At 36.8% G+C, this 11,235-nt stretch overlaps 1 protein-coding gene across 1 annotated transcript; it reads right to left on the bottom strand.

Annotated features, from left to right (window-relative positions):
* Positions 1-294: 294 nt before the first annotated feature.
* TRIM42 (tripartite motif containing 42) lies at positions 295-9,412 on the bottom strand (the record flags this gene model as incomplete). The annotated part of the gene is made up of 5 exons (XM_080350143.1): positions 295-384; positions 3,295-3,522; positions 4,220-5,031; positions 6,322-7,022; positions 9,057-9,412. 5 exons carry the CDS (start codon positions 9,410-9,412, stop codon positions 295-297), a joined length of 2,187 nt encoding a protein of 728 aa, XP_080206269.1.
* Positions 9,413-11,235: the final 1,823 nt, after the last annotated feature.

Genomic DNA, 11,235 nt, shown 5'->3' with positions numbered 1-11,235 from the left:
ATTTATTTCCTTTGAAGCTGCAAAGGTCCTTCAAATGTAATGGGTTTTATAATATGTTTTTATGTATGGCATAGCATTTTCCTTAGGTCTTGGTGCTACATATGGAGAAAGAAAAATAACAAAAATGCAGTGCTGTTGTTTTATTATTATTTGCCAGAAAGCAATAATAGTTTGAAGAGCTCACTGTTACATCTCTGGCTGCTTTCTTCAGTGGAAAACAGGATAATGCATAAGAAAGCATACACATTTTCCAGTTCTTCAAGAAAAAAAAAAATCCCTGCTTTCATTCTTTGCCTATATGTTTTGTATATGTGGAGCACCGTGATTACTCTTCTGCTTCTCACCCCTGTCTTCAGTTTTCCCATATTCATCTGATGTGATTATCTGCAAGCAGAAAACAAGAATGTATTAAAGTACAAAGATGTACATGTTTTTATTGTTTTGAGGGTAGGTTTTAATTAGTGTCTGTTTGCAAAAGAAATTACCACTCACAGATGTGTTTTCAAAGCAGTCAAACTGTCTTATCTATGTTAAACTTTGGAAAGTTTAAGTACTTATTTTGGAGGCAAAATGGAAATTGAGTTCTTTTTTTTTTAAAAAAAAACCAACAACTTACATTGAAGACAACAATGGTCTGGTGGTAAACATTACAGTGATTAATACAATATACAGTCATTAGGTTCTGGCAGCTAGTCATTTGGGGAAAGAATTTCAGATATGACCACAGGATTTAGAAGCCCACATCCATTAAAAATCTTTTTTGCATTTGACTTCTAAGGTAATTTCGAAAAATCTCCTTCCAAAGGTTTAATTGACAAGAATGAATGAAAAGTTAAAAAGCAACAAAACCATAGTTAGAATTAGCACTGTTTCTGTGGTTGACAGTCTCAAGAGACAAATTAAGGAACATAGAGTCAATTGACAATTGTGGGAGGTCACTGTGAACAGCTGCCAGTGGCTACTGCCATTGACAAGAAGGGGTGGGGGAGCACCTCTTCCACAGTGGTACTACCTGCAGCAGCTAGTGCAAGGATTGCAGAATTTCCAGCATTTTCCCTGTTTTTCTGACTGCATCCTTAGTGCTTCTCTTTCCTTCTCCCATGGCAGATGCAGCAAAACCCTTTATCTTTGGGACAACCAATTTTTCTCTATTCTGTTGAAAGTCTCCAGGGAGCACTGAATTTCTTCCTTAGAGGATTCCCTGTCACTTGCCTTGTGGCACAGTTTTGCATGGTTTTCCAGGGATGTTTAATCCAGCAGTTTGGTTGACAAGGCATCCTTCAGTTTCTGTCATTCATCCAGGATCTTCCACAACCTCAATACACACTCAGAAATATCCCATATGTTGTTAATTCCCTTACCCAGAGTAGTGCAATGTCATTCCATCAATTGACTTTTAAATTAGGATCCAGTTGACAAAATTGTGAACATCTTTTCCCTGTTTAGCTGTTCAAGGGTAGCCTGCCTTTGTCCTAGTTGCTGCTCTAGAAGTGCATCTTCCAGTCTGATGTCATCTATCAGCTCTGTCCAGGTATCTTAGATACATTTGGGCACTTCCTGAGCCTATATTGAGTCAACTGTTATGAACTTTTCTTGGGCAAAGAGATCATGCCATCTGTAGCAGCTTCTATGATCATGTAACAAGGATATAGTGTTACTTCCATGGTGTTTCACACACCAACAGATGGTTGAAATCGAGAAAGCTGTGATTCAGCTGTAAGCCAACAGCCATGCTATTGGGCTAAGAAGAGAGAGGTTCCCTCACTCCTAAAAGTAGGGAGTCTACATTGTTCTGTTTTGCTCGTGAGGGTACATACAGATGGGAAATCTGCTTGTAACGTTATTAAACAGCACCCTAAGGTTGAATAATCTCTTCTGTGGGGCTTGATATTTCAGGGTATAAGTGGCATGGCATCAGCTTGGTACCTGGGCTCCTGTGACCTGTCACAGCCATCACAGTTACATTCACTCATAGACCTAGTAACTGTTACACATGAAAGGTGATATCGCTCTCACTAAATATCCTACTTAAAATACAATGCCATATTTTCTTTGAAATAAAGTTCCTTCGAGCTTTCAATGTAGTGTAGCTGACAAAGTAAAATAATCTGATGTTATGCAAAAGGAACAAAGGTAGTTATTTTTTAGAAGATTTATGAAAGTCTGTCATATATGCTGCCTAATTTTCATTTGCTGTGAAACTCCTTGCTTCTGTAAATTACAGCAGATGTTAATTGAGTTTGTGTTTCTCTGGAATATTTATATGACTGTGCTGTGTGCAGAGGAACAATTTTCAGAAGAAAAATCAATAGAGCTTTCCAGTGTGTTAGATATAAAAAAGAAACTGCTAAGGTCAGTGTTTTAATTACAGGAAGTGGAGCAGTCCAGGAAGGTGTCATTTGTCATTAAGAATCGCTGAGTGAGTGGGATGTCTGAATGCTGTTTCAAAGTTAAGACTTTTACTCTCTAAACGTGACAAGGGACAAGAGGCCTGGAAAGGGACAGCACTTGATGCAACTGATACAGGAAAAGGCTGTGAAATGTGGTTGGAAACAGAGAATAGCACCTACTCTTCATGAGAGACGTTTGCACTATATGCACTACAACTCCTCAGTACACCCTTTACTGAAAATTTATCAAGGAGTAACCGTGAATTAAGTATGTGCTTTTTCAGCAAGTCATGAAAAACTAAAGGTGCCTTCAGCAAGGGTTTCATGATGCCTAAAAGGTGTTAAAGTGTATTAATAAAATTTCTTAGCTTTGAGACATTTTTGAATACCTTCCCACTCCTTTTAACTTTTACCTTTGCAAAACTTTTCCTGCTCTTCTAAAACCACAGTAAAGTCATGTCCAAAGATGTCAAAGAATATTCTTAATTTTCTGTTTGCTTCCTCTCTTTTAATTATTACTGCCTTGTTCTAGCATGAAAGCTTTTGTATCTGACTCTTCCATACTCTTACTCTGTGTGTACAGAGAAATTAGTGCAAAGGCAGTTTCAGTCCTGAAGTAATATGAATTACAATGACTTGCCTGATGCAATCATGACGCAACATCCCTGCTAGAAAAAATGCGAAACATTCTGCATAGGCCAAGGAGTTGCAAACTGAGCTAGAAAGAACGATGTATGGAAAAATCAAGGTAACTATTAGCTACTATTAGTATGACTTGCCTAGATAAGTGAATAGCAATATTCCATTTAAGCAGTCTTCCTCATTAAATACATGAAGTGAAACACAATTGTGGAGGCAAGGAAGTTAAGTCAACTGTATGAAGTCTAGGAAAAATCTACAATACCTTACAGATCTCACTCCATTCTCCTCGGCCACTTGCATTGACAGCACGGACTTTAAAAATATATTCTGTATTTGGATCCAAGTTATGTATCTCAAGGTTCTGCTGCTGTATTTTGCTCAGCTGACCAGCTAGTTGCATCTGGACAATATTATCAGAGCCAATACGAGCAACTTCATAAAACTCTACTTCAAAGAAATCCATGTCTTCTGTGGGACAAGTCCAATAAATCTGTGAAGAGAAAAAAACCAAACACCCTGTAGTACACAAATAAGTTCTCTTTTTTTTGCTCATTTTCAGTTTCGCTTTTTTGAAAGGCCCCTCTTTGGCAGATTTTAATTTTGAAATGCCAATCAGCTGAAATTCTAACCATAGCATGAAATATTATGTATGTGGAGCATATGCAGTTTGTGGTCTTACCTGGAAAATGCTAAGCTCCCTCCTGGGAATTTCATTACACACTAAAAGTAACGCAGGCTGACAACAGCCAGCACTTCGGAACATGCACTTGGGATCTCATGCAACTGGCATCCTGATCTTATTAGAATCCATGACATGTATAATGAGGAAAATTACATAGATAGGATGTGTCACATTAAAGGCCAAGACCCAGAATCAAATTATTTGATCTACAGATATTTAAATATGGACATGGTACATTTATTTCCTCCTGCATTAGACCTTTCTATGTAACATTTATAACACACATATAATAATATAACAACACTACAGTACAGTAGGAATGTGATACAATTCAATGCTTCAGTTTATCTCAAAAGGTGAGTTTGAAATGCATTGTCTCCGATAAATAAATTATTTGAACTGATATTGTAGTATTATTTACTCAAACTCGTATGAGTTCAGACTCTATAACAGCTTGAAAATATAATGGTCTCTTGTATACATTTAGAATTTATTAATGTCTTACTTTGGCAGACCTTGAATAAACAACAGTCTGGTATATAACAACAGGTCCTGGGACTGATTCATTGTCTGTAGGTTCTGGACTTGAAAATCTATCAATCTGTTTTCTTTCTTTTCTTGGAGTTTCACGAGCTGTATCCTGGTACACACATACTTCATTATTCTGTGTAGGATGATGGGGAGGTGTAGAGCTTGGACTTCTGACAGTGTCTTTAGACCGCACACCGAAATCAAGCATGGGATTTAAAGATGGATTTTGGAAACCTGTTGCTTGCTTGGATTCGTGAGTATTTGAAATATGCCTTGGAACCATTATCTCTGGGTTAAAAGAATAGGGATATTTTCCTACTTTACTTTCTGACTGCTTAATTCCAGTAAGAGATGGGACAAGTCTCTGTAAAACACAAAAAAGTTCATCAAAGTTGAGCTGAAGTTTTCTTAAAGGATCTTCTCTTAGATATGGACTAGGTTGGAAAATGGAAGGTACTGCATTTTCTATTTCTTTCACTAAGGAATGTGCAGATTGCAGAAACATGAATTGGTTTTCCTCCTTAAGAGCCTCTTCAGAGTAGTGAATGAGGCCATCCATATAGGATAGCTGACCAGTTGTATGGTTTATGTATTCTGAAATTTCTTTCTGCTTTCTAAGTTCAATGTTTTCAAGCAACTCCATCATCTCCTTTTCTTGTTCATGAAGAGCCATACGTAATTTTAAGAATCCATTTCTGATCTCCTTGCTTTTGTTGTCCTTATAGATCTTGAAATTATTTTTTAACAGGAGAACTTCCATTAGATCTTTATCAACTCCCTGGCGTACTGTTAAAAAAAAAAAAAAAATCAATTCAGTAGTTCCAAATTCACATTAAAATGTCATGGTTACAAGAGAGACAGAGTGACGTTTAATAAAGGAGGAGTTTGGTAAAATATGACACAAAAATAAAGATTCTAGTATTTTTCTGTCATTTCTGCTGCTGGTAAGCCCTGAGGGAAGTTGTTTGAGTTAAAATGTTCACATTTTCATGTATAAAACTTGGCAGTTAATTACTACTTTATTATTATTTCCTCGCTCAAATTCATCTACACCAAAATGAGCTTGATAATTTTTACTTTATTACATGGGAATTCCTGTAGCTTAATTAATTGTAGCTCTGTATTATCTTTGAAAATTCTCTATGCCATTGTGAGGTTAAAATAATGGCAGCAAATGCACTTGCATTTTATCTGTGGCTGACAGTCCATTTCTCTGATAGCTGTTATATCAAGGTGTGATTAACTCTTCTGACACTAAAAATTGGTAACTGTGAAGGAACAGAATCAGAAATACCAAAGGCTAATAGTAAATTCCAGTGGCATTCAGCTGATGTCAGGAAACAATGTCACATTACAAAATCCTGCACAAATATTCTACATCTCACTTATTTTCTCAAACATAAGACTGTTTCAAAATTGAGAATTTAATACTTCCAGGTGTTTCTCATTGTGCATGGTTCACTTTTACCTTTCTTAGTGTTATTTTCCATGCAACTTCATTATATCCCAAACATTCATGAAGCTATATACAAACATCAAAGTTAAAATTAATTGATAAAATCCTAGTCTGTGTTCAGCCCCTTAGTTGCTGTGGATCGAGGCTTAGTTAAAAGGAGTGACGTTGCTGTGTTACCTCCGAAAAACCTGACTGCTTTGTTTCTTGGTCAGCATGTGCATAAGCCTGACTGAAGAGGGACAATTCATAACTTCTCTGCAGAGGAAGAAGTAGTTCCTCTTCAAGCATGTATTTATGATTAAAAAATATTCACCATTTTATTCTGCAGATGTAACAGGTGTTTATTCCATGCTGGGCTCTGCAGTATGAAATGAACTTTCCCTTCCCTAGATGCACAATTTCTGTTCCCATCCCACATACATATTCTTCATTCTCTAATAGTTGAGTCTGGCTCATGATGTCACCACTATGGCCTTGTTCCTTTTGTGTTTCTACGATGGGAACATGCCACCTTTCTGAATCTTGTGCAGTGCAGAGAATTAATATAGCTTTTCAACCATATGTTAAGTTTCTTTCCCAAGAAGGCATGGGGAAGTGTGAGAAGCAGCAGAAACACAAACCTTGTCTAAATTTTTCAATTGTGTCAAAGAGGGAAGCAGCCTCTCTTGAACATGCAACTGCCAAGGGAATAACCTCGTGATTGTTGTGCAGTGAATTCCTGCAGAGCCCACAGATCAGTTCATGGTCATCCATACAATATTCAGAGATGGTCGAGTTGCTGTGAAATAAGCAGCGCCACTCTTCATGATCTTGTGCTCTGGTGAAAATGTGATCTTGAGTGCCATACTCATTATGATTTAAACGCAGACATTCATTACAATAATTAATTCCGCATGTTCTACATCTTCTGGTTGCCACTCTTCTTCTCTCCCTGCAAGTATCACAGTAGACTGTTCTTTCGCTATGGTCAAATCTCCACCTCAGAAAGCCATGTCTGCGCATGTATTTCTTGGCTAGTTTTGCTCTGAGGTAATCCTTTCTCAGATGAATTTTATTTGTGTAGGGGAGGCAATGTGCTTTGTGACACACCGGGCATATGACGATATAGAAGTCTTCAGTTACATCAGCTCTGGTCTTGCTTTTAGTTATGCACTTCTCACAAATGCAGTGATTGCACGGCAGCATAAATGGCTGGAGAAACAGCTGCTTACACAGGGGACAGGCAAGCTGGTCGTGGAAAGTGTAGCTGAAGACTTTCCTTTCTGATGTAATGACAGTTGCATTATTCCCAGTTCTAAACCTCGACATGACATCTTTTAACCTAAATAAAATTGAAAATCAAACAACAAAAACCACAAAACACAAGAAATCAAATAAAATATCTGAATAATAGGATACAGTCTAAGACATGCAATTATAACATAAGCAGTTCTGCTTTGCATACCAACCATTCTTGTATTCTGACTGAATATTTATTTAAACAATTGGGTTATCGCTATCAAGAATCCATTTACTTCTTTTCTTTTCCTTTTCATGATTATTTCACCATATGTTGAATACTGTTGCCAACAATAACAATAAACAGACATCTCAGTCATTGTAGGTCTTGTATGAATTTGGTGAATTATTGCTGGTCGCCAAATGAATAATACAGTTTGGTTTAGTACAAAATGAGACTAATTTTGTCTCCTTTTCTTGTTTGATTATTTTTCAAAATGGAAACAAAAAATAACTAGAGTGAAAAAAAAGAGCATTTTGTGCAATTGAAATGAACCCCTGTATTTTGTTTCAGGGGGTATTAAATGCTTTCTTTTATAACAACATTGGTAATATTTTTAGAATATTTTCTTTTTAATGAAAACAATAAATGTCAACAAGTTTTTCTTTTGTTTTTTCAAGATGGAATATTTCCTCAATAATGTAGCACAAATAAGTGTTTCACCATTTAAAAAAAAAAGTATTGAAGTAATTTCTGTTTAACGTAATAACACACATTTGCGTATGATCATGCTATTTTCCTAATTTAATTTAAGAAATTGCTCACCTCTTAATTATTTGATTTCTAGAATGAATGAAGTTTATTCTTAGTGTTAGAGCAGGCTTATTATCTTTGATTCTTCATATTAATTTCAAAGACTTTCAAATTGGGATTTTTTTTTTAATTATTATTAGTAGTTTATTGTAGAAGAGGACTGATTTTCAGGATGTGCTAATTCCTGCTCTTCAAATCCTGATAGTCCTAACCTGTCTCTTAGCCTGTGAGCATCATCCTTTTAAAAAGACAATATTAATTTTCTTATGCTTCCTTGAATACTTTTCATAGCCTTTACAGGAGCATCATTTTTCAAGATGGACACTTGGTTCTAGGCCTCTGTGGTCTGGCCCTCTGCCGTGATTCTCTTTTGCATCCATGTTGTTATTGCTTTCCTTCCCCTTTCTCTCCCCATATGTTCAACCATGCTATCTGCTTTTTCTGTCACTGTGAATAATCATAAACCCCCCCTAATAAATTACAGAGAAATAATCTGTTATTGCTATGAGGATTCCTTCTGGTCTTCAAAGTTTACTTATTCAAAGTTTACTTAGGTAGGAATTAACCATGCGTTTCCAGAGGTGCTGTCAATTCCTCTTGGATTGGTACTGCTGTAGTCTGGAGTTCTTCTGACAACTTCATTTCTGTCATCCCCTTCCTCCCCTTGCCCCCACTGTGCTCTTTAGTGTAGCATTTCTGTAGTTAATCATCAGCCTCTTCTTTTCTGCTTTCCAGTTTTATTTTCGAAGGTTACTACACCTTCTTTTCATTCTCTGTGTGGTATTTCTAAAGCCTTTGTAATAATTCCTCTGTTTTTGTTTTCTTCTGAATATAACTGGCTCCTTCTACTTCCAGTTAATGGCAATTTTACTGCTCTTTGTTTTACTCCCACTTTTCCTGTATCTTTGCCTGCAGTCCCCTTGCCACAAACACCTTGCTGTTTTCTTCCTGATTTTAAGGTTCTCTGTATGTCTTCCTTCTTGTTACTACATAAGTGTTTACATTGTGAGAATGTATAAGCATATATTAGCCATTCATGGATTTTTTTTTTTTCCCCCTGGAAATCAGGTGGTTCCAATTACAAGCGTAGTGATGTTCTGGAGTAGTCTTTGACCCAGTCAGAGTAATGAGTATAAGAGTTCACTAATATCAAGATAAAAATTACTTTTTCTGTGTCTTGAAAGAATGTTACCCCGTGGTTATTTGAAATAGCTCCAACAAGCCAACAGATCATATGATTCTAAATGAAACACATCCATTAAGAGATAATGTAAATTAGGAAAACAAAACCCCAAGAAATTAAGAGCTCTTAACTCCACTTACGGAACAGTTCCTGGTGTTCTTGAGTGATACGGCTCATAAACAGAGCTTCTGAAGCACTTGCATTCGTAATACTGACATCCTGAGTTCTCTTCGCTGCAGCAGCAGAATTTGCAGTCTGGGTCACTTGCAAAAGAGCAGCAGCACCACCAGCAATTTGCATGCTCTGCACAGGAGCAGTGGCAGCACTGGCAAGGCTTGTCTTCTTCATGTGGACATGGGAAACAGCTGCAGTTCTGCTCATTGCCAAATAAGAAGCGCCAACACAAGCAGCATTTTTTCCTTCTGCTGCGGCCAGACAGGTAATAGCAGCTTGAGTAGAATGGCCAGATCAAACAGAGATGCCCATCTTCATTCATCCCTCTGTCAGTTACCTGGGAGAAAGTTCATTGATCCTTTCAGCTTCTCTGCATGCTATAGGAACTGAGGTCTAAAAAGGCATGAGTTCTGGCTGTTGGACCAGCTGTGTGCTGTGTCAGCATGCTTCATTCCAATGGGAAAGTGATGTCACAGTGACATATTCAAATATGGACACAGGCAGAATTTTATGCACAGGTACCTGATAAAGTAATCATATCGTCTATATGTAATGATAACTCTAATTGTTCTTCCTGAATTCCTTGAGAGCATTTGTCTCATTCTTCATTAATTGCATGGGGAGTTTGTACACTTGGATTAGATATCCGAAGGCCACTATCTCGTTAGGCCCACATACTCCAAAGGCATTTTGTCAGCTCAGCTGGGTGCTGTAAGTAAACCACTTGAATCGGGCCCCAACCAGCAATAGTGGGAAGTTTCCCATCAGGCCCCTGTAAGACTATAACTAGCACACGTAAAAGAACCTCACACTTGAGATGCATCTTGAAGCATATCCTCGTAACTGTCTTAATTATTTTAAGCCCTTGTCTGCAAGTGTTTATTCTTTTGAACAATGTATTGCATTTGTTCTCTCCAAGACCTGAAGTAAAGAACTAGACTTGGATCGCTCATTTGCTGTGGACCCACCTCTACTCTTACTGAGTCCAAGCGCATTTCTTGCCCTTCCTTAAGCTGGCTGCTCTCCTATAAATGCAGTATCAGACATATTATTTCAGTTATTCTGTAGCTACTTTGTAATACCTACCGTTTTCTTTCATTTAGTTGACTTATTCCAAGATTTATATAGCATTTTTACCTATTTATAAATATGGTAATTTTAAATAAAAATTAAATTAGTGCAAAGAATATGAGCTTCTCAATAGCACATGCTTACTACAGTGCTTATATGTAAGCAATTGGTCTCAATTATCTTAAATGTCTTTTCCAACCTAAGTGATCCTGTGTTTCCATTATTTCAAAAATGGAAATTTACCCTCTAAGAGTTATCTGCAACTTTCATCTGAAACAGCTTTTTCTCTTACTTGAAACTGTAAAGGACAGTGATATCTTTATGGTATGTATTCAAGAATACTGACTTTAAATGCTGGCTACTGTACTGTAGGTAACTAAATTATTTCAAAATTTAGCAATTCAACTTGTGTTAATAGGTTAATTTATAATTGGGAATTACTAAGATAGGTCTTGACATAGTTTATTGTAACTGCTCCTTTGAGTCACTTTTCTCAAAGTCTGTTCTACCTAGAGAAATTTTCATTTACTGATCCAGAGCCCTACAGACCGTAATGACTGTGTCATTATGTGTAACCGTTTACGTGATGGGCCATAATAGGTTCTTTAGAATGGTTATAGCCTATTGTGTCAGTTGGATTTTCATGCAGAAGTATTAGATCTTTGTGCTGAAAGGTTTTCTGGGGTATAACCTGGACCTTTAATAGACATTATTTATTCCATTTGTCTTTCCAGTTTAATCAACGATAATCCTTTTTTCATTGTCCATATTTTATTTTGTGATATTGAAAGGCTTTTGAATTTGACCATTAGAAAAAATGTATCTTCTGATGCTTGTATGCTTTTATCTTGCAAAATATTTATTACTACATGTGGGCTTTTTTGAGAAAGGAAAAGTGGAGGAGTAAGGAAAGAAACAAAAAGTGTCTTGTGTGCCATGTGCTGATAACTGGATGCCCTTTTCCAGTTTTTCATAGTACGGAGGTTAATAACAACTCGTGCATTTATCATTCTCAGGAACATATTTATTTTTCTTGAATTCTCTGTGAATTGTGTTTTCCACTGACTCTTGAAT

This window comes from Nesoenas mayeri, assembly GCF_963082525.1.
Source record: "Nesoenas mayeri genome assembly, chromosome: 9".
NCBI classification, from domain to species: Eukaryota; Metazoa; Chordata; class Aves; order Columbiformes; family Columbidae; genus Nesoenas; species Nesoenas mayeri.
This window is presented reverse-complemented; position numbering and strand designations above follow the sequence as displayed.